This window comes from Aspergillus karnatakaensis (genome assembly GCF_047715665.1).
Source record: "Aspergillus karnatakaensis strain CBS 102800 unplaced genomic scaffold BJY04scaffold_37, whole genome shotgun sequence".
Taxonomy (NCBI): domain Eukaryota; kingdom Fungi; phylum Ascomycota; class Eurotiomycetes; order Eurotiales; family Aspergillaceae; genus Aspergillus; species Aspergillus karnatakaensis.
Genome location: NW_027395749.1, coordinates 279,992 through 303,086, shown reverse-complemented (window position 1 = coordinate 303,086; position 23,095 = coordinate 279,992). Strand labels below are relative to the sequence as shown.

The 23,095-nt window shown below is 54.4% G+C and overlaps 8 protein-coding genes across 8 annotated transcripts; 4 read left to right on the top strand and 4 right to left on the bottom strand.

The window, feature by feature from the left end:
- Positions 1-217: 217 nt before the first annotated feature.
- BJY04DRAFT_229084 (general substrate transporter) lies at positions 218-1,980 on the bottom strand (the record flags this gene model as incomplete). The annotated part of the gene is made up of 4 exons (XM_073718982.1): positions 218-335; positions 389-641; positions 693-1,723; positions 1,778-1,980. 4 exons carry the CDS (start codon positions 1,978-1,980, stop codon positions 218-220), a joined length of 1,605 nt encoding a protein of 534 aa, XP_073569369.1.
- Positions 1,981-2,329: 349 nt separating this feature from the next.
- On the top strand, positions 2,330-4,115 carry BJY04DRAFT_220149 (uncharacterized protein; the record flags this gene model as incomplete). Its single annotated transcript, XM_073716785.1, has 3 exons — positions 2,330-2,389; positions 2,475-3,875; positions 3,924-4,115. The coding sequence occupies 3 exons, from the start codon at positions 2,330-2,332 to the stop codon at positions 4,113-4,115; spliced, it is 1,653 nt and encodes a 550-aa protein (XP_073569368.1).
- Positions 4,116-4,261: 146 nt separating this feature from the next.
- BJY04DRAFT_220148 (glycoside hydrolase superfamily) lies at positions 4,262-7,891 on the top strand (the record flags this gene model as incomplete). Its single annotated transcript, XM_073716784.1, has 15 exons — positions 4,262-4,370; positions 4,425-4,596; positions 4,674-4,957; positions 5,019-5,131; positions 5,184-5,326; positions 5,381-5,460; positions 5,514-5,537; positions 5,584-5,705; positions 5,756-6,721; positions 6,778-6,889; positions 6,941-7,056; positions 7,113-7,234; positions 7,281-7,344; positions 7,395-7,562; positions 7,616-7,891. 15 exons carry the CDS (start codon positions 4,262-4,264, stop codon positions 7,889-7,891), a joined length of 2,871 nt encoding a protein of 956 aa, XP_073569367.1.
- Positions 7,892-8,183: 292 nt separating this feature from the next.
- BJY04DRAFT_229082 (glycosyl hydrolases family 2, TIM barrel domain-containing protein) lies at positions 8,184-11,436 on the top strand (the record flags this gene model as incomplete). Its single annotated transcript, XM_073718981.1, has 1 exon — positions 8,184-11,436. One exon carries the CDS (start codon positions 8,184-8,186, stop codon positions 11,328-11,330), a length of 3,147 nt encoding a protein of 1,048 aa, XP_073569366.1. The 3' UTR covers positions 11,331-11,436.
- Positions 11,437-11,659: 223 nt separating this feature from the next.
- On the bottom strand, positions 11,660-13,510 carry BJY04DRAFT_208664 (uncharacterized protein; the record flags this gene model as incomplete). The annotated part of the gene is made up of 1 exon (XM_073714015.1): positions 11,660-13,510. The coding sequence occupies one exon, from the start codon at positions 13,508-13,510 to the stop codon at positions 11,660-11,662; it is 1,851 nt and encodes a 616-aa protein (XP_073569365.1).
- A 1,246-nt stretch (positions 13,511-14,756) lies between these two features.
- Positions 14,757-16,548, top strand: BJY04DRAFT_229081 (glycoside hydrolase family 43 protein; the record flags this gene model as incomplete). The annotated part of the gene is made up of 3 exons (XM_073718980.1): positions 14,757-16,155; positions 16,186-16,359; positions 16,415-16,548. 3 exons carry the CDS (start codon positions 14,757-14,759, stop codon positions 16,546-16,548), a joined length of 1,707 nt encoding a protein of 568 aa, XP_073569364.1.
- A 342-nt stretch (positions 16,549-16,890) lies between these two features.
- BJY04DRAFT_229080 (beta-N-acetylhexosaminidase) lies at positions 16,891-19,160 on the bottom strand (the record flags this gene model as incomplete). The annotated part of the gene is made up of 3 exons (XM_073718979.1): positions 16,891-18,531; positions 18,586-19,064; positions 19,115-19,160. The coding sequence occupies 3 exons, from the start codon at positions 19,158-19,160 to the stop codon at positions 16,891-16,893; spliced, it is 2,166 nt and encodes a 721-aa protein (XP_073569363.1).
- Positions 19,161-19,651: 491 nt separating this feature from the next.
- BJY04DRAFT_229078 (glycoside hydrolase family 35 protein) lies at positions 19,652-22,988 on the bottom strand (the record flags this gene model as incomplete). The annotated part of the gene is made up of 6 exons (XM_073718978.1): positions 19,652-19,940; positions 19,988-21,755; positions 21,809-21,917; positions 21,977-22,106; positions 22,166-22,889; positions 22,923-22,988. 6 exons carry the CDS (start codon positions 22,986-22,988, stop codon positions 19,723-19,725), a joined length of 3,015 nt encoding a protein of 1,004 aa, XP_073569362.1. The 3' UTR covers positions 19,652-19,722.
- Between the last annotated feature and the right edge of the window lie 107 nt (positions 22,989-23,095).

Here is a 23,095-nt window from a genome sequence, read left to right as displayed (position 1 = left end):
TGACGCAATATACAGACGAAGAATAGTTGGCAAGCCTCCAAAGTATGTATCATTCATTCATCGTCAAGGTAAACCTCGTGAAGCTAACTACAATCCGAGCGGCAATGACCTAAAGACTCCCAATTACCACTTTCACGATCCTACAGCCCCCTCCTGCAAAAGCAGACAAGCCATCTTGCACCGTTCAGCCATGAGGTTTGGCCTTCACTGTGCAGAGCTATTTCTCCTCACTCTCCTCAGATCGGAGCAATTGCTGCGTGGCCGTCTCAGTCTGCTTGAATTTCCAAGCGGGAATGTTCCGCTCAAAGAGCTCGTCCAACTCAGCGGCAGATCGTCTAAACGAGAATCAGTATCCTGTTACTAAATCCATAGGTTTCACTCCACTTACCCCTTGGTCTCGGGAATCAGGTACCAAGCGCCAGCAGTGGCGAAAGCACCGGACACGGCGTAGAACCAGCCTGTCTTGTAGCCCCAGCCCCATTGGTGCTCGTTGAGCATGTATGGGATCAGCACGTCCATGATGATACCCGTGACGCAGGCGACCAGCTGTGCAAAACCAGCTGTGTATGGGCGCAGGCGTTCGTTGGAGATCTCGCCGACGGTGCTGCTGGCGGCGGATCCGATGGTGATTAGGGAGAAGTCTGGGGATAAAGATCAGTAGGTGACTGTCAATTAACTTAAGGAGATCTTACTCCAGATGCAAGCGAAGAGAACAAAGACATAAGTGGTCGCATCGTTTTCGTCGACCACACCGAGGATACCGACGACAATGCAGCAGAGCCAGCAGACGGTGCAAGAAATGCAGGCGAGAGGACGACGGCCGATTTTTTCGACGGTGAGGACGTTAAAGATGACGCCAACGATCTGGATGGAGGAGGTGATGCATTTGACGGTGAATGGCTGCTTGATGCCGGCCTGCAGGAAGAAGTAGGTCCCAAAAGTGAGGAAGACTTTCATGCCAATCAGCTGCATGGCGAGTGGGCACCAGCCAGCAATCCAGGTTCGACGGCCGTTAGAGCCCAGGAAGATGGCGTACCAATGCTCGCGGTTCTGCTCTACGGCCAGGGCATGCTCGTGCTCCAGCAGCATCACAATCAGGTTGTACTGGCGGTCGACGTCGTAGCCCTCGGCCTTGCCGTAGAGCCGCAGCATCGTCTTCTTTGCATCCGCTTCGCGGCCCTTGGAAACATACCAGGAAGGCGACTCGGGGAGGATAAAGAAGATGATGCCCATGACGCCAACATGGCCCCATTGGGAATAGATGGCAGTCAAGTACTTGTAGGGATTGGTCTCGTTGATTTGACGCAAGGCGATCTGGCCGCAGAAGGAGCCCAGCGCCCACCAGAATTGATACAGCATCATCGAGGCACCACGAATGCGCACAGGAGCTATCTCGCCCAGGTATGCCTGGAAGATGGCCTGAATGCCGCCGACGCCGAAACCTGCCAGCATCTTACCAACCAGCCAGACCTCCCACTTGCGAGCCAGAGATTCAGCTAGAATACTGGCGACCAAAAAGACCCAGGTCGCGTACATGGCCTTCTTGCGTCCGAAGTGACTGGAGATGAACGGGGTTCCAGCCAATCCGATCATCTGGCCGATTGTCATGATCATGCTCCAGCCAGTGATGATGGGGGACTCGAGGTAGGGTTTTCCGGTCTCATCGGCCTTGGTTGCAAACTGGCGCACAAAACCGACATTGGCGAGGATGCTTCCATTCATGCTGGATTGCTGGATTAGATTGACATTAATTTGGCCTTCAAGGGTGGCAACTTACACAGCCTGGTAGCCCTCAGTACCGGCGCACAAACTGGCAATGACACACATGAGAGTCGCGAACTTGAACATCTTGACGGTTTGAATAGGCGTCAGGTGTTCGTATCCGGACCTGCCCTGGCCACGCTCTCTGGCTTCACGCACAATCTCGTCTGGCTTGAGCGAGTCTTCGATGTGAGCATCGAGTTGGGGCTTCTCAGCCATGGGCCTGCTTTCTGCTTGGGCAGCCATAGAGTAGAGGAGTAGTAAACAAGGTGGATTGACAGGGGTGTCTGGGATACCTCGCAAGGAATGTGAGGGAGTGTATCCATACATATACACACCAGCCGGGTTCTCCCTGGCTGATGCAGTTCGATGGAGCATTCCCCATGGGGTATTGGAGTAATGGTCCCATACGCCTGGAAGAATCCACAGCACTTATTTAACCCGCGGGGAAATTCGCAGACAAGCGATTGGTGCCCTCACTGCAGCCCTCTGGGGCCGGGGAAAATCCTCCTTGACTTATTAAAGCCGAAGGGACTGCTCCCGATCCCTCCTGGCCCAGACAGCAGCGATGCCTCTTTCCGTGGAAGCCAAACGCGCCTGCGACCACTGCCGGAAACGCAAGATCAAGGTACGACTAAATTGCGTTTGCCTCTTGCCATCGGGCTATTGCCCTCCGAGCAACAACTGGCGGCTAATGAATCCAAGTACCGCAGTGCGATCGAGCTGACCCATGCTCCTTTTGCCGCATCTCCTCTCGCCCCTGCTCATATGACTCGCCTATTGGCAAACGAGGTCCCAAAGGCCCCAGACTCAGAGACCGCCGACGGGTCAGACGACTTGATGGCTCCGAGGAGCTGGTTGTTGCTGCCAACAACCCCGTCAAGTCCGAACCTTTGGGAGGCGGCTTTCATGCCCTCGTGAGGCTCAGAGACAATCTCGCAGAAAGCGTCCGGGTCGAGGTGCCCAGTGTGCCGTTGATCACAATAATTCGCCGCTGCATCTCCCTCTACTTCCGCCGCTCCTTTCCGATCCTGCATCAAGCGAGCCTTCACTCAAATGCCGTCTACTTTTTCGGCTCAGAGGACCACGATTCGCTCCCGAGCCTCGATGGCGTGCAGGACGCAGAACACCTAGCGCTTATGCGAGCATTTGCCGTTCTGACGGCCTTTTGTGCGGCCCTGTCGTTCCTGTACGGCAGGTCTGCCATGCCCTACGGCGGTGCCGTGGCGCCCACCTTCCTCATTGCCGCCCGCCAAATGCTCCGCGAGTACGAAGATGACGACCTCCGCGAGCCGGACGCAACCTCCCTGCAGGTCCGCATGCTGCTATCCACAAGCCTTCAGCTCCATAGTGGGGATACAGGGCTGGCCTGGCATCTGGTCGGTGAAGCAGGGCTCATCGCCCGTCGCATGCGACTTTATAGCGAAAGCATCGTCAGCCAGTACAGTCCACTGGAAGCAGCAATGCTTCGCAATGCATTCTGGTCGCTCTACACGGCAGATGCATCGTCTGAATGTATGCAGAATCGGGCTCTAGTTCTCTACGAGCCATTGTTCGATACAGACCTGGATCTTCTAGAGACCGGAAGGGCGCATGTGCCACTAATAGAGACGGACATTGCTGGGGAATCAGACCAATTCGAGACGCGAGTCTCCCGAACCTTTCACCAGATCCGCCGGACCTGGTCGTCGGCAGCGCGGCTGATGCGCGCAATCCGCGCATTCGGGCGACGGGCTCCGAACATCGACCCGGCGCTCAGCACCGATCCCCAGCAGATTGTAGCCATTGCCAACATGTACGCTGAATTCACAGCCTCCCTCGACAATATACCGCCGGAACTGCAGCCGCCGGCGGTCTATGGACAGGGAGACAGTACTATCAGTGACGAGGAGCGACCGTGCTATGTCTCGAAACGATACCGGTTGCTCTCTGCATACTTCTACACAAAACTGCTGATTATTCACGTGTGCAGACACCTTGGCCTGGCGGCTGTAGTTGGATTCTGCAACGACAATGCAGTGCTCGCAGGCGAGGAAGTCAATGTGGCGCGCGACTTTATCCATAACCTGCAGAGCGTGCCGTTTCATCACTTGGTAGAACTAGGAGAGCCCGAGGTAGGTTGGATCTTCTGTAGATTCGAGTATACATACTGAGCTAAATAGGTCGAGATCACGCGTGCTGTCGGGAGTGTGCTGCTGGCCGTAGGACAAGGGTCGAACAACGTGACGATTCGCCAACGCGCCGGGGCACAGTTGAACATCCTAGTCGATATCCTAGCCAGGATGGACTCACAGGCGTCGGAGAAGCTGGCTCTGCAGTTGTCCCGGGGGGAACAGTGGGCGTTGCAGGTGTAGTCAGTCTACCTACCAACGGAGAAATTCTAAAAACCCGGTCTCCACTTCCACTTCCACTGTCGTATTCTCTGGAGTATAAGTATATATCAAAGGCTCTCTGTGCCCCTCAATAGAATCAGTGATCAACGTCAAACAACATCTCCACGATGAGTCAAGATACCCCCGTCGAGAGGCCTATACCGAGCACAGCCCAGCTCGATCACAGGGACGCCTACCTGGACAACCTCCTATCGCAGATGACAGTCAAGGAGCTGGGTACTCTCTCTCTCTCTCTCTCTCCCTTGTATACGACATAGTTGACTCTGCTAGCCGCCCAACTACTACTCATCTCAGGAAACTGGATCGTAGGCGAGAATTCCGACCACGAGGGATACAGTAAGGGGCCCTCCAGCTTCCCTGCAAACCAAGTCACGCTGACAGGATACAAAGGCCGGATCAAACATATTGATCCAGACGCCGGAATCGGCGCCATGTTCGACTGGTAGATCCCCCAGTTCCCACCTGCACCTGCCCTCTCCTTCTAAACCGGACCCAACTAACCAGCTGCGCTCACTGCAGGTACCCCACGCACCCCTCCCAGTTCAACGACCTCCAAGCTCTCAACCTCTCAACCACCCGGGTGAAAATCCCACTCATGACCACGGGCGAATGCCTGCACACGGTGTGGTCGCACCGCCAGAGCTGTTTCCCGCAGTCGCTGGCGCTATCCAGCTCCTTCGACACGGATCTAGTGAATCGCGTTGGGCGCGCGCTCGGTCGCGAGGGGAGGGCTGTAGGGGTTCATGTTGGGTTTGCGCCTGTGCTGGATCTTGCGAAGGAGCCGCGGTATGGTCGGTGTCAGGGTATGCTGCCCTCAATAACAAATTGTGTCTTTGGGGGGTTGGACTGACTGGATGGAAATAGAAACATTTGGCGAGGATTATGTGCTTGTCTCGCATTTAGGTGTTGCGTATGTGCGTGGACTGTCTAAGGATGGGGACATCGGGGGGGATGACGCTGTGGCTGCGGTTCCCAAGGTTGGAATTCCCGGGCTGCTATATTATTGGGGATAAAGGCTGACGTTTGAAGCATCTTGCTGGCCATGGAGCGCCATTGGCGGGCTTGCACTCTAATGCGTGGGCTGGTCGTGGTCGGCGGGAATTGCTGTCGGAGATCTTGACGCCTTTCAAGGCTGTGATTGAGCAAGGGAATGGAGCAAAGGGTGTTATGATGTATGTGACTCATGGGATATTGCATTGGATGTCTGTTTCTGACACGCTGTATAGGGCTTATACCGCAGTTGACGAGATCCCCGCCCATATTGACCCCTTCCTTTACGAGCGTCTGGAGGCATGGGGATTTGATGGTACGCCCATCAGTACCTACTGTTTACTCGGATACTGACATCTGTTCTTGCAGGATTCGTGATAACGGATTGGTGTGGTATGTGCCCTATGCGGTCTCGGGCTACCGGGCTAATATGTGATAGGCCTCGAGGAAACGGTGACCGGCCATTTGGTCTGCAAGGACCCAGCTGAAGCCATTCGCGAGTGGCTGAATCTTGGTGGGTCGATGTTTCTCTACGACTTTACCCCCGAGATCATCGTAAGCGTGAGTAAAACCCCTTCGCAGGAGTCGACTAGTCCTGACTGGCTGCGCAGTCAATAGCAGAGCTCGTGGAGAGCAAGGAAGTCGAGCTGGCGACGCTACAGAAGCGCGTCAGAAAGGTATTGGAGACCAAATACGATCTAGGCCTCTTCCATAACCCGTATCAATCTGAGGCAGGTGACACCGATGCCATCACACTCTCGCACATCCCATTGGCGCTCGAGGCTGCACAGAAATCCATTGTCCTTTTGGAGAATCGGAACTCGACGCTACCACTGCAGCTGTCTGAGAAAAAGATCAAGAAGCTAGCCCTGGTTGGACCGTTCACAGAAACATTTAATTTCGGCACCTACAGCGGTACATGGGGAGCCACTCCCACCGATAGGGCCAGTAGCATCCGACAGGGCCTTCTCGAACACCTCGCAAAAACACCAGATGGAAAGAGCATTGAACTGGTCTCGGCATGGGGAGCAGACACCTGGGACTACCACGCTCAGCATCCTATCCCAGGATATCTCCTATCAGCCGATGGCTCTGCGGGTGGCCTTCACGCAACGTTTTACCATGACACTGACTTCAAGAAACGTGTATACGAGACAAAAGAGCCCCCGAACCGTGACTGGGGCCTGTATCCACCGATTGGACTGGAGTCGACAAGTTTTGGCTTGGTCTGGGAGGGCGAGCTGGAGGTACCCGTGAGCAGCCCAGTCCACGGCTGTATCGGTGTCGCCGCCACGCCCAAAACAGTTACGCGTCTGTATATCGATGGCGAGCTCGTTGCAGAATCTGGAGACGTTGGCTCGGTGATGAGAGAGATCATGCCGTACTCATATACGGTGGAGAATGGATCCGCGGTGCCTCCAGGTGGATCCGAGTTTGTGTTTAAGCCTGGCACTAAGCACCATGTTCGCATTGAATGCCGGGTGCATCCCAACTGGCCACGAACAAGCAATGCTGGAGTGCATTCTCGGGTTCATCTATGGTGGAACCTGGTGGATAGAAAGGATGCAGTTGAGCAGGTGAGTCAGTATATTACCACGAGAGCTGATATGGGACACTAAAGCATACTCCGTAGGCCGCGCAAGTCGCAGCAAATGCCGACCTGATCGTGCTGGCCGTCGGGGCAGCCTGGAACAGCGACGCAGAGAACGGGGACCGCGCCACTCTGGGGTTGTCCAAGGGCCAGAGTATGTTTGATCCTCTCCAAACCTGTCAAGATCTTGCTAACAATCGACAAGCAAAACTGGCACAGGCCATCTTTACTCTCGGAAAGCCCGTCGTCCTGGTCCTAGAGGGAGGCCGCCCTTTTGCTATTCCAGAATTCTACGCGCAATCCGCGGCAGTTCTCAGCACTGTGCGTCCCCTTTGCTGGTATCATGTGCTTCATCTGCTAACTAACCCCCTATGCAGGGCTTCCCCGGCCAAGCCGCCGGGCAGGCTATTGCCGATGTCCTCTTCGGAAAGGTCAACCCTGGTGGACGGCTAACAATGACCGTTCCGTATGATGCAGGCGCCCTTCCAGTCTACTACAAGTATGTGGCTCTGCCAGTAGTTGATATATTATTGACACAGCCACAGCCAGCGCACGACCAAGGACGCCGCTCATATCCCTTACCACCTTGACATTCCCAAGACAGCTCTGGTAAGCGCCACTGTTATGTTGGGTTGGTCTTATGTTGACTTGAGATACAGTATTCGTTCGGATACGGCTTGTCATACACCACCTTCTCGCAGGAATTGAAAGGTGCCAGGTCTACGCGTAAGGATAGACAGAACGGCCTCTTCGGCCATGGTGATACTCTGGCCTTCTCTGTCTCCGTCACAAACACTGGAAGTGTTACCGGGACCTACGTTCCGCAGGTAAGCTCTGCTCCATCGCAGCTTCCTCTGCAATGGTTTACTAATCCAAGCAGATCTACCTCCTGAGACGCCAAGGGTCATCGGTCACAACGCCCAACAAGCAGCTCGTCGCTTTTGGACGCGTAGAAGTCTTACCGGGACAGACTGTAGCCGCTACGTTAGAGTTGGAAGTAGACAGGTATCTGCCGCTGTTCAACCGGAGGTATGAGCGCGTCCTGGAGCCGGGGGTATACAGATTTGCCCTAATGAACGACGGATCGCTCGAGGCACCGGCGATTGGGGAGGTTGCATTGACAGTTGAAGAGTCGTGCAAGTATGAGAAGTACTAAGTGTGCTTGGATATTTCGTCTAGTTAAATTGTTGATATAAGACATTGCTCTAAGATATTAGACAGCCGTAGTGTCCCGGTCCGCCACGAATCATGCGTACTCCTCCAATCCTTCCGACTTACGATCAAGCCAGGACCGCTAGGCTGCTGCGCATGGAATTGCGCCGCGGAGAGATTCTCTCTAGATAATTTCACCGTGTCCCCACAGCCCGTTGGAGACGTGTAGAGTATAGAAGCTGCGCCAGAGCACACTGTTGCTTCTGTCAAGCACCCATCCCTCCATTCTCCTCAAGATGGCCCTCCCCGCAGCACAGCCAGACTGGAGCAACCTGTCAGTCCTGCAGCGCAACCAACTGCCAGCTCGCGCCCACTTCTACAACTACCCCGACGAACAATCCGCACTTACCTTCGATCCTACGAAAAGCGCATATTACCACTCTCTCAACGGCTCGTGGAAATTCCGCCTTGACCTCTCCCCTTTCGAGGCACCCGACTGGATCGCCGCCGACCCGGAGCTATGGGAGAACATCACCGTGCCAGGCATGTGGCAACTGCAGGGCTACGGATCCCCGCAGTATACAAACGTCAACTATCCGTTTCCCGTCGACCCGCCGAATGTGCCTCTGGAGAATGAAACTGGCTCTTACTGGCGGAAGTTCACTGTCCCCAAGACCTGGGATCTGCGCACGCACACTGTACGGCTTCGGTTCGAAGGCGTCGACAGCTCATACCATGTCTTGGTTAACGGGATTGAGGTTGGATACAGTCAGGGGAGTCGTAATGCCGCGGAGTTCGACATCAGTACCTTCCTAGACGACGGTGGTGTCAACACGCTCGCCGTGCGGGTCTATAAGTTCTGCGACGGAACCTACATCGAGGATCAAGACCAATGGTGGCTATCGGGGATATTCCGTGATGTTTACCTGATTGCGTTTCCACGACAGGGGATATCGGATTTCACTTTGACGACCAGCCTCAACGACACCCTCGACCAGGCGGAGATCGGAGCCAAGGTCGACACGCACGGAGACATCGAGCATTTCAGCCTGAAGGTATTCTCTGCGCAGGGAAAGCTACTCGCTGAATCAACTGGTCGCAGCAGCATCACGATTCAAGTCTCCGGTGCAGACCTCGAGCTGTGGTCTGCTGAGCACCCTGCGCTCTACACGCTCCTGCTCACCAGCCCTAGCAGCGGCCAAGTGATCCCCCAACGCATCGGGATAAGGCGTGTTGAGATTGCCAACGGAAACATTCTCCTCAACGGCCAACCGATCATTTTCTACGGCGTGAACCGCCACGAGCACCATCCAACCCTCGGGCGTACGGTTCCCTACGACTTCATGCGGCGCGACCTAGTCATAATGAAACAGAACAACATCAACGCCGTGCGAACCTCTCACTATCCCAACGACCCCCGCATGTACAAAGTAGCCGACGAGCTAGGCCTCTACGTCATCAACGAAGCAGACCTCGAATGCCACGGTTTTTACAAGCCCGAGCGCCAGCGGCTCGCCGCGACAGGGGCGAAGCTGAGCCGCGTCGAGTTCCGCGAACAGGTATATGTCAATAGCAGGCCGTGGACATCCGACAATCCAGACTGGAAGGAGGCCTATGTTGATCGGGCAGTGCAGCTTGTTGAGCGGTTCAAGAACTCGACCTGCTCGATTATCTGGTCGCTTGGTAATGAGGCGTTCTACGGACAGAACCTCGCTGCTATGTATTACTGGGTTAAGAAGCGGGATCCGACGAGGCTGGTCCACTATGAAGCTGATCAGGAGGCTCTCACGGCGGACTTCTATAGCTCAATGTATCATAGCCTGGAGGAGCTGAAGGAACGCGCGGTTAGACATGTTGACCGTCCGTTTATTCTGTGTGAATTTGGGCATGCAATGGGTAATGGACCGGGAGGTCTCAAGGACTATATTGATATGTTTCGGAGCGAGAAGCAGTTGCAGGGGGGCTTTATCTGGCAGTTTGCGAGTCACGGGCTGCTTACAACAACTGACGACGGTGTCCCGTACTATGGATACGGGGGAGACTTTGGCGACAAGCTGAATGACGGGGACTTTGTGATGGATGGGTTGATGTGGTCGAACCACACGCCGAATCCAGGCATGGCCGAGTACAAAAAGGTCTGCGAGCCGGTGACGGTGGAGCAGTTTGACGCAGGAGCAGGAACGGTCACTTTGAAGAGCCACTACTTCTTCTCAGACCTGTCGCATCTCGTTGGCTCGTGGGAGGTCACGGTGCGCGATCGCAAGGCCACCGAGATGAAGCCGCTGGATCTGCCTCATGTCCCAGCCGGGTCAACAGGAGTCCTGCATCTGCCTCCCGTCTGCCTCGAAACCTTAAAGAAGGGTTCCTCCCTCGATCGCTGGCTAAACCTCTCCTTCCGACTCGAAAGTAAGACCCCCTGGGCCCCAGCTGGCCATGAGATCGCCTGGGCTCAACTCCACCTCCCATCAGCAGACCCCATACCCGCCAACAACCCAGCACCCACCCCAGCATCTAGCGCTCAACCACCAGCCCTCCGTCCCGAACCCGGCCGCCTCATCCTCACCTCCCAAACCACAATAGCACAAATAACCTTCGACCTCATCCGCGGCGGCTTCAACTGGACCTCCCCCACCGGCACCGCTGTCCTCAACGGCCCCGAACTAAGCATCTACCGCGCCATGACCTCCAACGACCTAGGCTTCGGCGGCAACGGCACCGAATGGCAGCTCTGCATGCTCGACTGGGCGCGCCCAGCCGTGATAAACAGCACCTGGGAGCGCCAGGCTGACACCAACACCGTAAGCATAACAACAACCGTGCGTGTCGCCCCGCCAACCCTAACCTGGGCGATTCGCGCAACGCTCACGTATACATTTACACCGGACCTGAAATCCGTCTCTGTCCGTGTCAAGGGCGATCTCGAACATCGAGAGGATGGCATGGCCTCTCCGGCTCCGCAGTTCCTCCCGCGCATAGGATTAGACCTCACCCTCCCCAAACTCTACAACCGGGTTACCTGGTTCGGGCGCGGTCCCGGCGAGGGGTACAGAGATAAGAAACAAGCCGCACATGTAGGCCTGTATGACATGACAGTCTCTGAGCTGTACGTCCCCTACGAAGTTCCGCAGGAATACGGCAGCCGCGGCGACGTCTCGTGGGTGCGGCTACAGGGGGACGCGGGGATCCCCGGGGTGCCGGTGTTGGAGGCGCGGATGGCGCATGGTCCATTTAATTTCACGACCAGGAGACATACGGCGCAGAAGCTGGATCGGGCGAGGCATCCGTTTGAGCTTAGGGAGAGTCAGAGGACTTTCTTGAGTTTGGATTATCAGCACCATGGGTTGGGGTCTGGGTCTTGTGGGCCGATGCCGTTTGAGGGGGATCGGTTGTATACGGGGCCATTTGAATTTGAGGTTATTTTGGATCTGGTGGAGGAGTGGTAGACGTGGCTGCTTTCTTTTGGTATTTCAGTAGAGCATTTTACTTATTGCGTAGATAGAGACTGTTTGGAATTGAATCTGAGGTACGGGTGGCTGGTTTCTTTCTCGCTGAACACTACACTTCAACAGAATATTAGGTTCCATAGGGACAGTTTGGATCTTCAAAAGAGCATTGTATATTGTTGATGAAATATCTCCTATAAGCTCCTACATGCTGTTTCCCACCAAACACTAGATGAAGCCATAGGGCTGGCTAGGGCTTTATGCTGCTATTGCTATATACAGGACAGCACTCAATAGTCCACCCTGCCGACACCCGCAAACTAGTTGAACTATGTCCCGTTCGCTGGCTGGTAATACGACACCCCATCGATGGTCGTAGTCAACGTGCCATTAGAGTCGAAAACATTATACATCGCATCAATCGCCAGCTGGAACCCCCCGGGCCCCGTCTTCTTGGTAGCCTTCTCGATCCCCGTGCCGACAAGGTCCGACGTCCAATCCAGGTGGCTCATCCACACGTTCCCGCTGGGATCAGGCGTCGACGTCACCGACTCGACTCCGTTGATCACGTATTCCGGGTAGTCCGAGTAGTTGTCGTACTCGACAGAGATAGTATTCGTTCTGCCCGTCGCCGGGTCTGCAATGAAACTCGCGTTGGCGGTACCGCTCAACTTCCCCCGGAGGATGTAGTTTCCAGGCTCGATGTAGAGCGGTGTCGGGAATTCGCTGCCGGGCGGGTGTGGGATGGCCCAGGGGATGGATTTGGGGACTTTGAATACCGGGGCGGGCTTTGTGGGCTTGCGGTTTTTGAACTTGGCCAGCATGACGCGGTAGACGCGGCCGCCGTCGGCGTCGGAGACGGGACAGGCGAGTGGGTTGACGCCGCCGCATGCGGGGGAGGTGACGAGGGCCTGCCAGTAGACGAGCTTGGTGCTGTCGTGGGAGAAGGCCGGGTCGGCGCGGCCGTTCCAGTTCTCGTCGCCGCCGGCGTTGACTTGCTGGCCGTAGTAGGATCCGCGGTCGCCGTGGCGGTCGATCACGATGGGTTGGAAGAAGCGGCGGTGGTAGTTGTTGCGGGTTGAGGCGGCGGCCATGACGGTGAGGCCGTCGGTTAGCGGGGGGATGCCTCGCATTCCGGAGAGGAACATCTGGCGGTTGGAGCCGCGGGTATCCATGGTGCAGAACCATTTGTTGTCGGGGGAGAAGGCGACGGGATCGGCGTACTCGGGGTGGCTGGTAAGGCGACGGACTTTACCGGTGACGAGGTGGATGGCATAGATGTCGTGGTTGCAGGACTCGACGGTGGGACCAACGTAGAGGATCTCGTCGCCGGAGCCACTGAAGCCTCGAAGTTCGCCGACCCCAGCGGCTTCCGGGTGGTGCTCTAGCTCGCCCTTGTCGTTGACGACAAGGGACTTGGGGCCGACGGTGTCCTGGAGAAGATCGATATCGACGAGGTCATATCGAGGGGCACGAATAGGGCCGGTGGAGGGGTTTGCGTTGAATTGCAGGCGACCAAAGAAGGCATTCTGGCCGCCGTCGGTAAATGAGCTCCAGCCCATGTGGACGTCGTCAGGGTGGAGGCGCATCTCGCGAGGCACTCCGGCAGTTTCACCGTCTGCACTCACGGGCCAGAAGATGGGATAGATGAAGGTATTGTTGGGGGTCCAGGCATCGCTAGTCAAGAGGGTGTCTCCGGCATCGATGATATTGTGCCCCCACAGAGCTTTTTTCCCACTTCGGGCAACATGAGGATAGTCTCGCTGGGGGTCTATCGACTGGGCGTTCTCTACAGGCACTCCGCAGGTGATGCATCGCCACGGGTCACCATTTGCAAAGGTTTTGCCGTTGGTCTTGACAAGAATGAGCTGCTCGCCGGTGTAGATGCTGGCGGGATCTGGAGCCGCAGGAGCGCCAACAAACAGGAGGTTCACGACGACATGATTGCCGTCGGGGGTGAAGTCACCGGATTGAAAGTCCACAAAGTCCTGGCCAATGCAGCCAGTTCGGTGCGGATTGGCGCTCTGGGTGCACGCGCCAACCTCCTCACTCGAGATGACTGGAGGCAGAGGAAGTTCAATAATGTCAATGGCCTCCGGGCGAGGGGGTTTAGGCACTCTTTGTCCGGAGGTTGCTGTGGCGAGCAACAGCGCCGCGGCGGCAGCCGAAAGCAGAGTCATGTTGGTCTTGAGTGGCTTAGATGTCCTCACAGTTGTCGCAGCATGCTGCCTTTTATATGTTGCTCGTCGGTTATTGACTTGTCCAGTGCGTTTGTCGACAGTAGCCGATCGCTATCCAATGCACCGAGAGGTACAGCAGTAGTAATGTCTGCCGGCTGAAGTTGCATCGGCTGTATAGTATCAACTTGACCAGAACTAACTGAAAGAGGGATGGTTTACGAGCCCCGCAAAAAAACAAGAACGCCTCTTAGTTAATCAGCGGCTTCCCCGGACCACAGCAAGGCTCTCCACGGGCCACTGCCTGCCCTCCCAAGTCCCCCACCACTGCGACCAATGCAAGCAGTGCCGAATCAAGTGTGACTGTGGGCCCTGGCGTGAACAACTCACGCAGTTCCCTCCGCTCCTTAGCCCCGGATTCTGCTCCCGAGGCAAATAAGGCTTCCTTTGATTCCCCCGCAGCAGTTGGAGCAGTTGGAGCTGGTGCATACGGCAACTGGTAACTCGCTAGCAGATACCCCGTCCCTGTAAAGCGGTCATGTGGGTTGGCTTCTACCAGGAGGGGCTCCACGATCTGGGCTTTGGCACAACTTTCAGGGATACATTGATGCCTTAATGGGACAACATTATGAACTCTCACCTTTTCCTACATTTCCCTGGTTCTGTGTCCGTGTCACAGAAACGCAGAGGAAGTGATCCGCGGAATTGTCCGTGGTGGATTAGGCCTTCGAGTCGGTCAATTCGAGCAACTCTAAAAGTGGCACACCCGGCAATTGCCTGACAGACTCCAAGAGCTAATAAACAGAATTTATACAATTGGCCCCTATCTAGACAGGCGTAAGCTATGACCTCAATGTCACGGTCCTGAGCTGTGTAGCACTCCTAGAGCCCTCGTACGACGGACCGACGATTCTTTTGTCTTCTCTCCACGCTTCTGATTCTCTGGAAACCCATTTTTAATGGCTCATCCCATGGAGACTGCTGTGCTATTTTTAGGCCAAAAGCCAAGTTCTGACCTTACCTAAGAGGTTAGGAATGCACTGCGAGGGTTACGTGGTTTCTGATGCTACGTAGGATGTTACTACATTGACTTCGGTCTGCTGGGCTCAGCAGGGTCACTTTCGATACTATTCTGTATAATCCGGGGCCTCAGATATAGCTGATGTGGCTGGCAGTTCCTGCTATCATTGTATACTATGTAACTCTCGCTAAGCTCTTGACTTTCATGTACGCGCCGACACCTCTCAATATGATATTAAGCTTCTATCTTCTCCTCATCTGCCTGTCGCGCCTTGCTGCCTCGCATCGCTACGAATCAGATTTCTACAACCCAATTCTTCCAGGATGGAACTCCGACCCTTCATGCATGTTCGCCCCCGAGGCCAACGACACATTCTTCTGCACGACGTCGAGCTTTCTAGCATTTCCAGGTCTCCCGGTGTATGCTAGTAAGGATCTTCGCACCTGGGCCTTGATCAGCAATGCACTGCATCACCCAAGCCAGTTTCCCGAGTTCAGAAACACTCCACGGCCTGACGAAGGAATCTTCGCACCCACTCTCCGCTTCCACCGCGGACAATTCTATCTCATCACGGTCTTCTACGCACCGAGCGTGGGTATTTTCAAGACCCTCCTTTTCAAAACTCGCAACCCATTCGACCACTCTGCCTGGAGCGGCCCCTTCGAAATCACCACGCTCGGCTACGATCCGGACTTATTCTGGGACGACGACGGAAAGGCCTATCTTACAGCCTCGAGAAGTTCCTACGGGGGTATCGTCCAGGCGCCCATTGACTTGACCACAGGCGAACTACTCGGCCAGCAATACAGTCTCTGGAACGGAACAGGAGGTTCCTGGCCGGAGGGTCCGCATCTCTACAGGAAAGACGGATTCTACTACCTCACTATAGCCGAAGGCGGGATCTCGGTCGATCACATGCAGACAATTGCTCGGTCAAGACATATCAGAGGACCATACACATCCTACGAAAGGAATCCCATCGTGACGAACCGGAACACGTCCGAGTATTTCCAAACCGTCGGCCATGCAGACTTCTTCCAGTCTGCGAGCGGGGATTGGTTCGGTGTCGCATTGGCGACTAGATCCGGGCCCGAATGGACGAATTTCCCCATGGGCAGGGAAACCGTTCTGTTTTCGGTTACGTGGGAGAAAGGACAATGGCCGCAGCTGGACCCTGTGCGGGGGATCATGGATGGATCGACTCTGCCACCGCGGAGTAGGTGGCTGCCACATGGGACTCGGGCCGTAGACGGGCCTGATATTATTGACTTTGCGCCTGGTTCTTCCATCCCCAAGCACCTTGTTCACTGGAGCTTGCCGGAGGAGTTGACCTCGTATACTGTTTCTCCGAAGAACCAACCCTTCTCTCTTCGCCTGTACCCGTCAAAGACAAATCTCACAGGGAATCTCGCCAACCCAGCTGCAGAGAACCGTACGTTCATTGCACGAAGACAGACACACTCGCTCTTCACTTTCGAGGCAGACATTCAGTATAACCCTACGAAGGGCGGCGAGGAGGCCGGCATCACCGTCTTCCTAACACCACAGCAACACCTGGATCTGGGCATTACGCGCCGTGACAATAACTCGCGAAACCCAGAGCTCATCTTCCGAGTCATCGACATCGGTGAGAACCGTACTGAGCAGCAACATATAGAGATCCGACCGCTTCCGAAACGTTGGCGAGAGGATCGCGTCCGGTTGCAAATCCAAGCGGTGAACGAGACGACTTACCGGTTTGCAGCGAGAGCGCACGGTAGTCGAGAGTATAAGGATATTGTATTCTATGGATCTGCGACTGTTGTGAGTGCTGGGGCGGGTCACTTTACCGGTATGGTGTCTTCCACGCCAACGAGGAGTACATGGACTGATGTGTTGCATCACAGGGTCTCTGCTCGGGGTGTATGCTACGTCCAATGGTGGTAATGGTACAGTTGAAGCGTATGTTAGCAGATGGCGGTACATACCGCATGGGCAGATCGTGGACTATGGGGTCATCGTACCTTCTAGGTGGGAGTAGCTGGTTTCCTTGGATTGATGGCATAGTTCTTGGTGGAAGCGAGAGTCAATGGTCGTGAATGACCATGAGTTAGTTGCCTCTCGAGGCATAGGTAGAGTAGCATCCGCAGTCCGTAGTGTGGATTGAATACGCTATGCAGGGTTAGAAGATGATTTCTATGTGCGACTCGGAATCTGTTCGTTTGTAGAATACGCCCTAGCTATAGCAAGTAGTATCAATCTCTAGATGCTTTGATACGCTTAATGGTTGACTAAGTAAACATTGGTAAATAGGGAACCATACTCTTCTTACTCAGATGCTGATATCCATCCGACGACCATGATGTATGGACATCCGCCCTGCCTACCTATCTTTCCAGACACTAATATGCCTGATATACCCCGTAAACCCGCCACCAAAACGCGCAAGCGGCGCCTCAAACGCCATCGGCATCCAGACGCTTGTAAAATTTCCCCCAGCAGCGACAGAATGAGTGTCAATGCGCGTGAGAAACTCAAACGCTTGCCTGGCTGTACACTCGCCTGTCCGAGACAACGTCGATACTTTCAGGTATGTAGACTCTCCTTTCCCAATAAGCTCGACCCGTGTCCAGCGGTTTACTGGCAGGGTGTAATTTAGGGAATATGGATGTAAGCCGGAGATCATGGTGACGGCATTCTCTGATGTAGTCCCTGACACGAGAGTCGAGTCTGGACCAGTGAAGAGAGTCCCGGGAGACGAGGAGGTTGGGTGTACTTCAAGACGAAGCGTGTAGTTGCGTCCTAGAGTCAGGAGAGCTGTGTTGAGCTGGCAGGTTTCTGAGAGACGGAGCCCGTTCTTGCCGATATGGCAGTCACCGCGTAGGGTGCCATGGTAGTTGTTACCAGACCTGTCCTTGACTTTTGTTCCGCGCTGGGGCGTGTCAAGGGCATATTGGAGCACCAGATTTGACTTTGACTCAACCTTCCGGTCAAGGTTCTGGCCGGGGATTACGTCTCGCAGGCTCTCGATAACCGCGTCGTATTGACCTTCGAGCAGCTGCCCACCCCACTGCTTGTCTGCAAGGGCGGGTAGACCGTCCCTCCACGAATGATATGCCTCTAGGTAGCTGGTGGCCGTGGGGCCCCAGTCACTCCAGAATGCCGAGATATGGCCCACTACAGCCGGGCTGTCACGCGGGGGGTTGTTTGTTGAATTCGTGGCATCGAAGATATGTGGTGCGAAAGGCCCACTAAGTGGATCGGCATTGAAGATGAGTGTCTTGTTCAGCCGTTGACCGAAGTACGGGGACCATTTCCCGACAATGTAGAACATGTAGTCCGAGTTGATGACCTCGTAGCCGCTCTTGATGTAGTCAAAGTACGCGTTGTCGTGGAATGGGGCCCAGTGCTGGTATGTCACGCCTGTAGACACGTTCGCGCCCTTAGACGGCGTGAAGGTGCCCCAGATTCTGGTTCGTTTGGAGGAAGCTTGGCGTATAAAGGTCGTTAGCTCGTTGACGTACCGAGTATAGTCTTGTATATACTCTGGGGCGTATTCATCTGCTCCAATGTGCACTTCCTTGGAATGGAACCAAGGCAGGAACGTGCTCCATATTTGCTTGAGCAAGGGGAGCGTGTTCGGATGCGAAACATTCAGCATTGTCGGATCGCTTGAGAGTGCCAACTCCGGCTTCCAGCGTGTGATGGCGAGAGCATGTGCAGGCGCTTCAATCTCCGGAATGATCGTTACGCCGCGCTGTGCACAGCGTTGCTGTAGGTCCTCGAACTGAGCAAACGTGTACAATTCATTCTTCGGACCGGCAAGTCCGGCTAGGTCTGGATTATCCGAGGATAATCGAAAAGAAGCGTATTTGTTCATGATTTCTGCAGTGGGGGTTGTTTCGAGGTTGACAAAGAGGTTGTCGCTGATATGCAGGTGGAGTTCGTTCTGCTTAAAGTAGGAGAGATACGAACATAGCTCGATGATAAAATCTAGCGGGTAGTAATGGCGTCCAGCGTCAAGCTTGACAAGTCAGAGTCAGAAACGGGAGAGACTACCTATGGTAGTGGCTCTTACCATGATCCCTCTGGTCTTCCAGCCCGGAGAGTCCCTCCCTGAGCCATAGGGCAGCTCACCACCGTGAATCTGAGTAAGCTGCAAAATTGATCGAGTACCCCACCAAGCTCCCAGCGGACTGGCTCCAGATACAATGATTCCGTCGTCATTGACACTGAGGGAATAGCCCTCGGACGTTAGCCGCCCAGCCGCGTCCACGAACACCCCAGCCTTGTTGAGTGTAAGAAAGATCGAGTCCGGCGAGGGCTCCGTGCCTTCTTCCAACTCTAATACAAGGCGAGAAGCCTGGCTAATGTCTGCCTGGAAAGTGGTCGCGAATTCCCATAGAGTTGGCGGGATTAGAGTTGCTCCATCGGTATTGGTCTCATTGCTGAAGGACGAATCGACCACAATCCGTTTCAGCGATCGAATTGGAAAGAACTGATTCACATCGGATTGAAATGGCACGCTCGGCACCCCATTGAGATAGCTTGCTGCGGCTATCCGATTAGTTCGTCTTCCGTATAACTGCTGAAGAGGTATTACCCACCAGTCACTATAGATGTGAATAGAAACAGAGTAAGTAAGCAGACCATTGTGAAACGGGAATCTTGGCCTGATCTCATGTCAGGCGAGGAGATCTTAGGATGTATCCTTCTGCTGGAGACAGCTTATATACCGGAGTACCCTATTCTCTGCATCTACACCGAGTGAACGGTTACATGACCCTAGCTTATCTGGACAGTGTAGCATCTTCCCATGACAGCCTAGTATGCATATGAGATAACAGAGATAGCAAGGTAGCGCCCTTGGGGTAAGTGACCCTGTTGAGTAGTAGCCCTAGTAGGAGTTCAAAATGTGTATCTTCATTCTCCTCGTCGCGTGCTGGGACGGAGAGCAACAGAAAAGGCCAGTGCACACGACCCTAGCTTCACTTTCGTCATTATTGCTCCGCACATGTACCCAATCCTTACTAGCTTCATGCGATACCCCCCTCCACCTCGCGAGAATGGATTCGAATACGAAAAACATCAGGTTTTTCGGATAGCAATGAAAGAGTCTCAGCATTTCAGTTTGCTAGCGATCACGGCTATTTATGATATGCCACCCGGAATGCAACTCCCTAGAAACCCAGTACGAGATGTAACGGTAGCTAACTTAATACGAATCCGATCTCCTGGAGAAGCCAACCCCCTTGACAAGTGACGGCTTCCTGTATCCGCTCTGTACCACCGCGCCAATCTCAAGAGACAGTCCTGCCAATCTAAGTGGCCTTTCCTCCTGTGACCAGACTATCACGGCAAGGTAATTACTCCCTTGGTAGTTGAAGATACCCTCCGGCACATGGAAGCGACTCTGCGGCCCGAGGTGGTTTACTATAACTGGTAAGCTTTTGATATCAGGCTACCTCTCGATGACATACCGTATTTCCCAAACTGCCAACCATTCACATACATCGTTACGCGGAACTTAGCCGGGACTGCCGTATCATTCTTGAAGACAAAACTAAGAGGCACGTCATACCCCACCGGGACAGACAAGTTGAACGACGTAGCGTAGAACCCCACGCTCGCGGACTGGCCATCAGCAAATGGCGATCTCTGCTCGAGCGTCGACACGGGAGCATTGGGGAGGTGATATCCCTGGCGCTCAGGAAAGGTCGCACCCTCATTCAGTGGCCCCCTGGTCTGGTCATGGTAACGCTCCCCGCCAAAATTCCCGGTGATCTTCCAAGATACGGCCGTCTTGTCGCGTGTGCTGAGGTCGTAATCCAGGATCCCCCGCGGGCTTTTCATAATCTGGGGCGATGCGGGGAAGTTCATGTCTAGGCCCATGTGGTCCATTAATATCGTTAGAGCCTGAGAGGACCCGGTGGTCAGCGATGGCAGGTGGAGCGTCTGGTTATGGAACATATCGGAGGAAGAGCCGTGCCACGATCCGAGGAGAGTATTATTGAGCCATACTGAGTATCCAAAGCCGTAGCCACCCTGGAGTAGCAGGTATAGCATGGACTCTGTTCCCTGTGCGGTGAAGTGGCCGCGGTAAATGAGGGAGCCTGCGTGGAATCCATAGTCACTGGCGTAGAGTGACGTCGGTGTCGACAGATTTCGGGGGCTGTTTGTCTCCTTGAGGTTACAATGGCGCCATGCCTCGTCACTGTAGCTGTCTTTTAGCTCCGGTAGAGCATCGGCAAATCCCCAGGAGCTAGTTTCGAGGTTTGGAAGGGTAATCTCAGGAAGCTGGAATGGGATTTCTCCCACCAGCCAGTCATTCTTCGTGTGTGTCTTGATTATTCTGCCATTAAGATGGAGGGAGGTCACCCGTGAAGGCGTTGAGATGACCTCAACCTGAGTAGTCGCGTTGACATCCCCAGTCAGATAAAGAGCGTCCCCCTGCATCTCGGCTGATCGCACGAGATAGCCTGCCTTGACAATTACTGCCTCCTGTGCTCTCTCTCCTGACGCAAATCGGCCAATGGGCTTGGGACCAGGCAGACCAATTACCCAATAGTCATACGCCATGTTGCGAGAAAGTAGGTGAACCTCTAGACGGCCAAATCTGACAACGCGCCGTGCTTGAGTAGCCTCCCACTGCACTACATTCGCGAATCCTTGTGGGAGTATCCTGGGAAAGTCACCTTGAACCATGACCGGGCGCCCGAGTCGCGCCTCCAATGCGAACTCATGCCGTTCGTTCTCTCCAGCGTATAGAACCAAGACTGTCTTATGTGCAGAACGTTTCCAAGTCATGATCTCCGCCGTTGAGTAAATCAGCTTGATACCAGCAAGATCATAGTCCACCACGTGAATCTTCGCATCTCGGCCATTGAGACTTAGGGAGCCCCCAAGCTGCGGAATCGTCAAATGTCCTATGCTGGTCTGGACGTTTAGCGTATACTGCACCGAGTCCTTAGAAGCAAGGTCGTGATGATGCACAACGTAAAATGCCGTGGGTCGCTTGACAAGTCGCATAACCTGCAGATCCCTCCGGTCGGTGTACACGCCCAATGTGACATTCTCTGGTGTCATCTCCAAGTAGACTGGCGACGCAGTCAAAAAGTTGGCCTGAAGTTTTAACTCGCTATATCTCTCCCTGGTGATGTCACGGTTCTCGGCGATTGCTGCTCCGAAGTCGTAGGAAGTATAGCCACCTGGATAGCCTAGGTTTCCCCAGTTCGTACCGCCGAACATCTATATATGGGTCATTAGCAAGGAGAAGTGTAGTAGAGACTTCTAGTACGTACCATGTATAGGTTCTGGACCGCGATATGCATCCCGTAGTTGAGCTTATAGAAGACGCGAGCAAATTCGTGGTTAATGAAAGCTGTCTGAACTTCCTTGCCTAGCCCACCCCTATCAAGATGCCATGTTAGTGGCCGTGTCAACAATACAAATGCTGCTCAGTAACTCACCAACCGTCTGTAGTCCCACCCTGGTACTCTGGGATCACAAAGGGGCCATTCCCGCTGAGCGGCTCATGCATCGTTACGTTGTATTCATCTAGTGGGTTCTTCAGAGATGACCAATCCGACGGATCTGGGGCTATTGCCAAGTTAGCATAAGACAAGCACCAGAATGCTAGGGTCGCATACATGTCACACGTAGCCCAAGAGGATAGCTATCAAAGCCAAAGATGTCCACGGCACCTACCCCGGACCCTGGCGCCCAGTTTCCCACCAGAATGGCATCATTCGATATAGTCGGGACTCGAACCCCGGCTTTGCGGTATTCCCGCTGGATGTAGGCCATGTAATCTTTATCCAGACAGCCCAAGCCAGGTTCACCTAATGTATAATTATTCTCCTGGAAATATTCAGGTCCTTCAAAGCAGACGGTATACTCATTCTCTGGCTGGAGTAAGATAACAGGACCACCATTATGGATCTGTGCTTTCGCAATCATTCCACCGATTGTACGAAGATACGGAGTGACAGCATCAATGTAATCAGGGTCTGATGAGCGAAGCCGACCCTTCAATCGCGAGAGCCATCCCGGAAACCCGCCTCCGGATGTCTCGGCGTTGATATATGGGCCTGGCCGGGCGATGAGATAAACGCCTGCTTCGCTGGCTGCTTCAAAAAATGGGTCTAGGGAGAACACGCCATCGGTCCGAATGTGGCCCTGTTCACCCTCAAGTAGGGCCCAGTCAACGTAGAAGGAGACTGCTGTGAATCCGAGGGCGCGGATTTTCTGGAAGACGTCTAGCCAGAGGCCTGGCGATGGAAGCCGGAAAGGATGGAACTCTCCGGATAGTATCATGAGGCGTTCGCCGCGCACTATGAGGGACTTCTTATCCCAGGTGACCAAATCCTCTCGTGGGTGGTGCTTGTCGACAGGGTATAGAGGGGTCGCATGGACAAAAGGGAGAAGAAGGCACCAACATAATGCCACAAGGGCGCACCAGGTATTCCAGAGATTTCTCATGATTGCGTATCTGGATTGGTACCATTGGAGTTTTGGAGGTTGGTAGACATCCAACGCTTTATAGTTCTCGGTTCTTCACTTGAGTCCATGCGGAACGCCTAGGTATA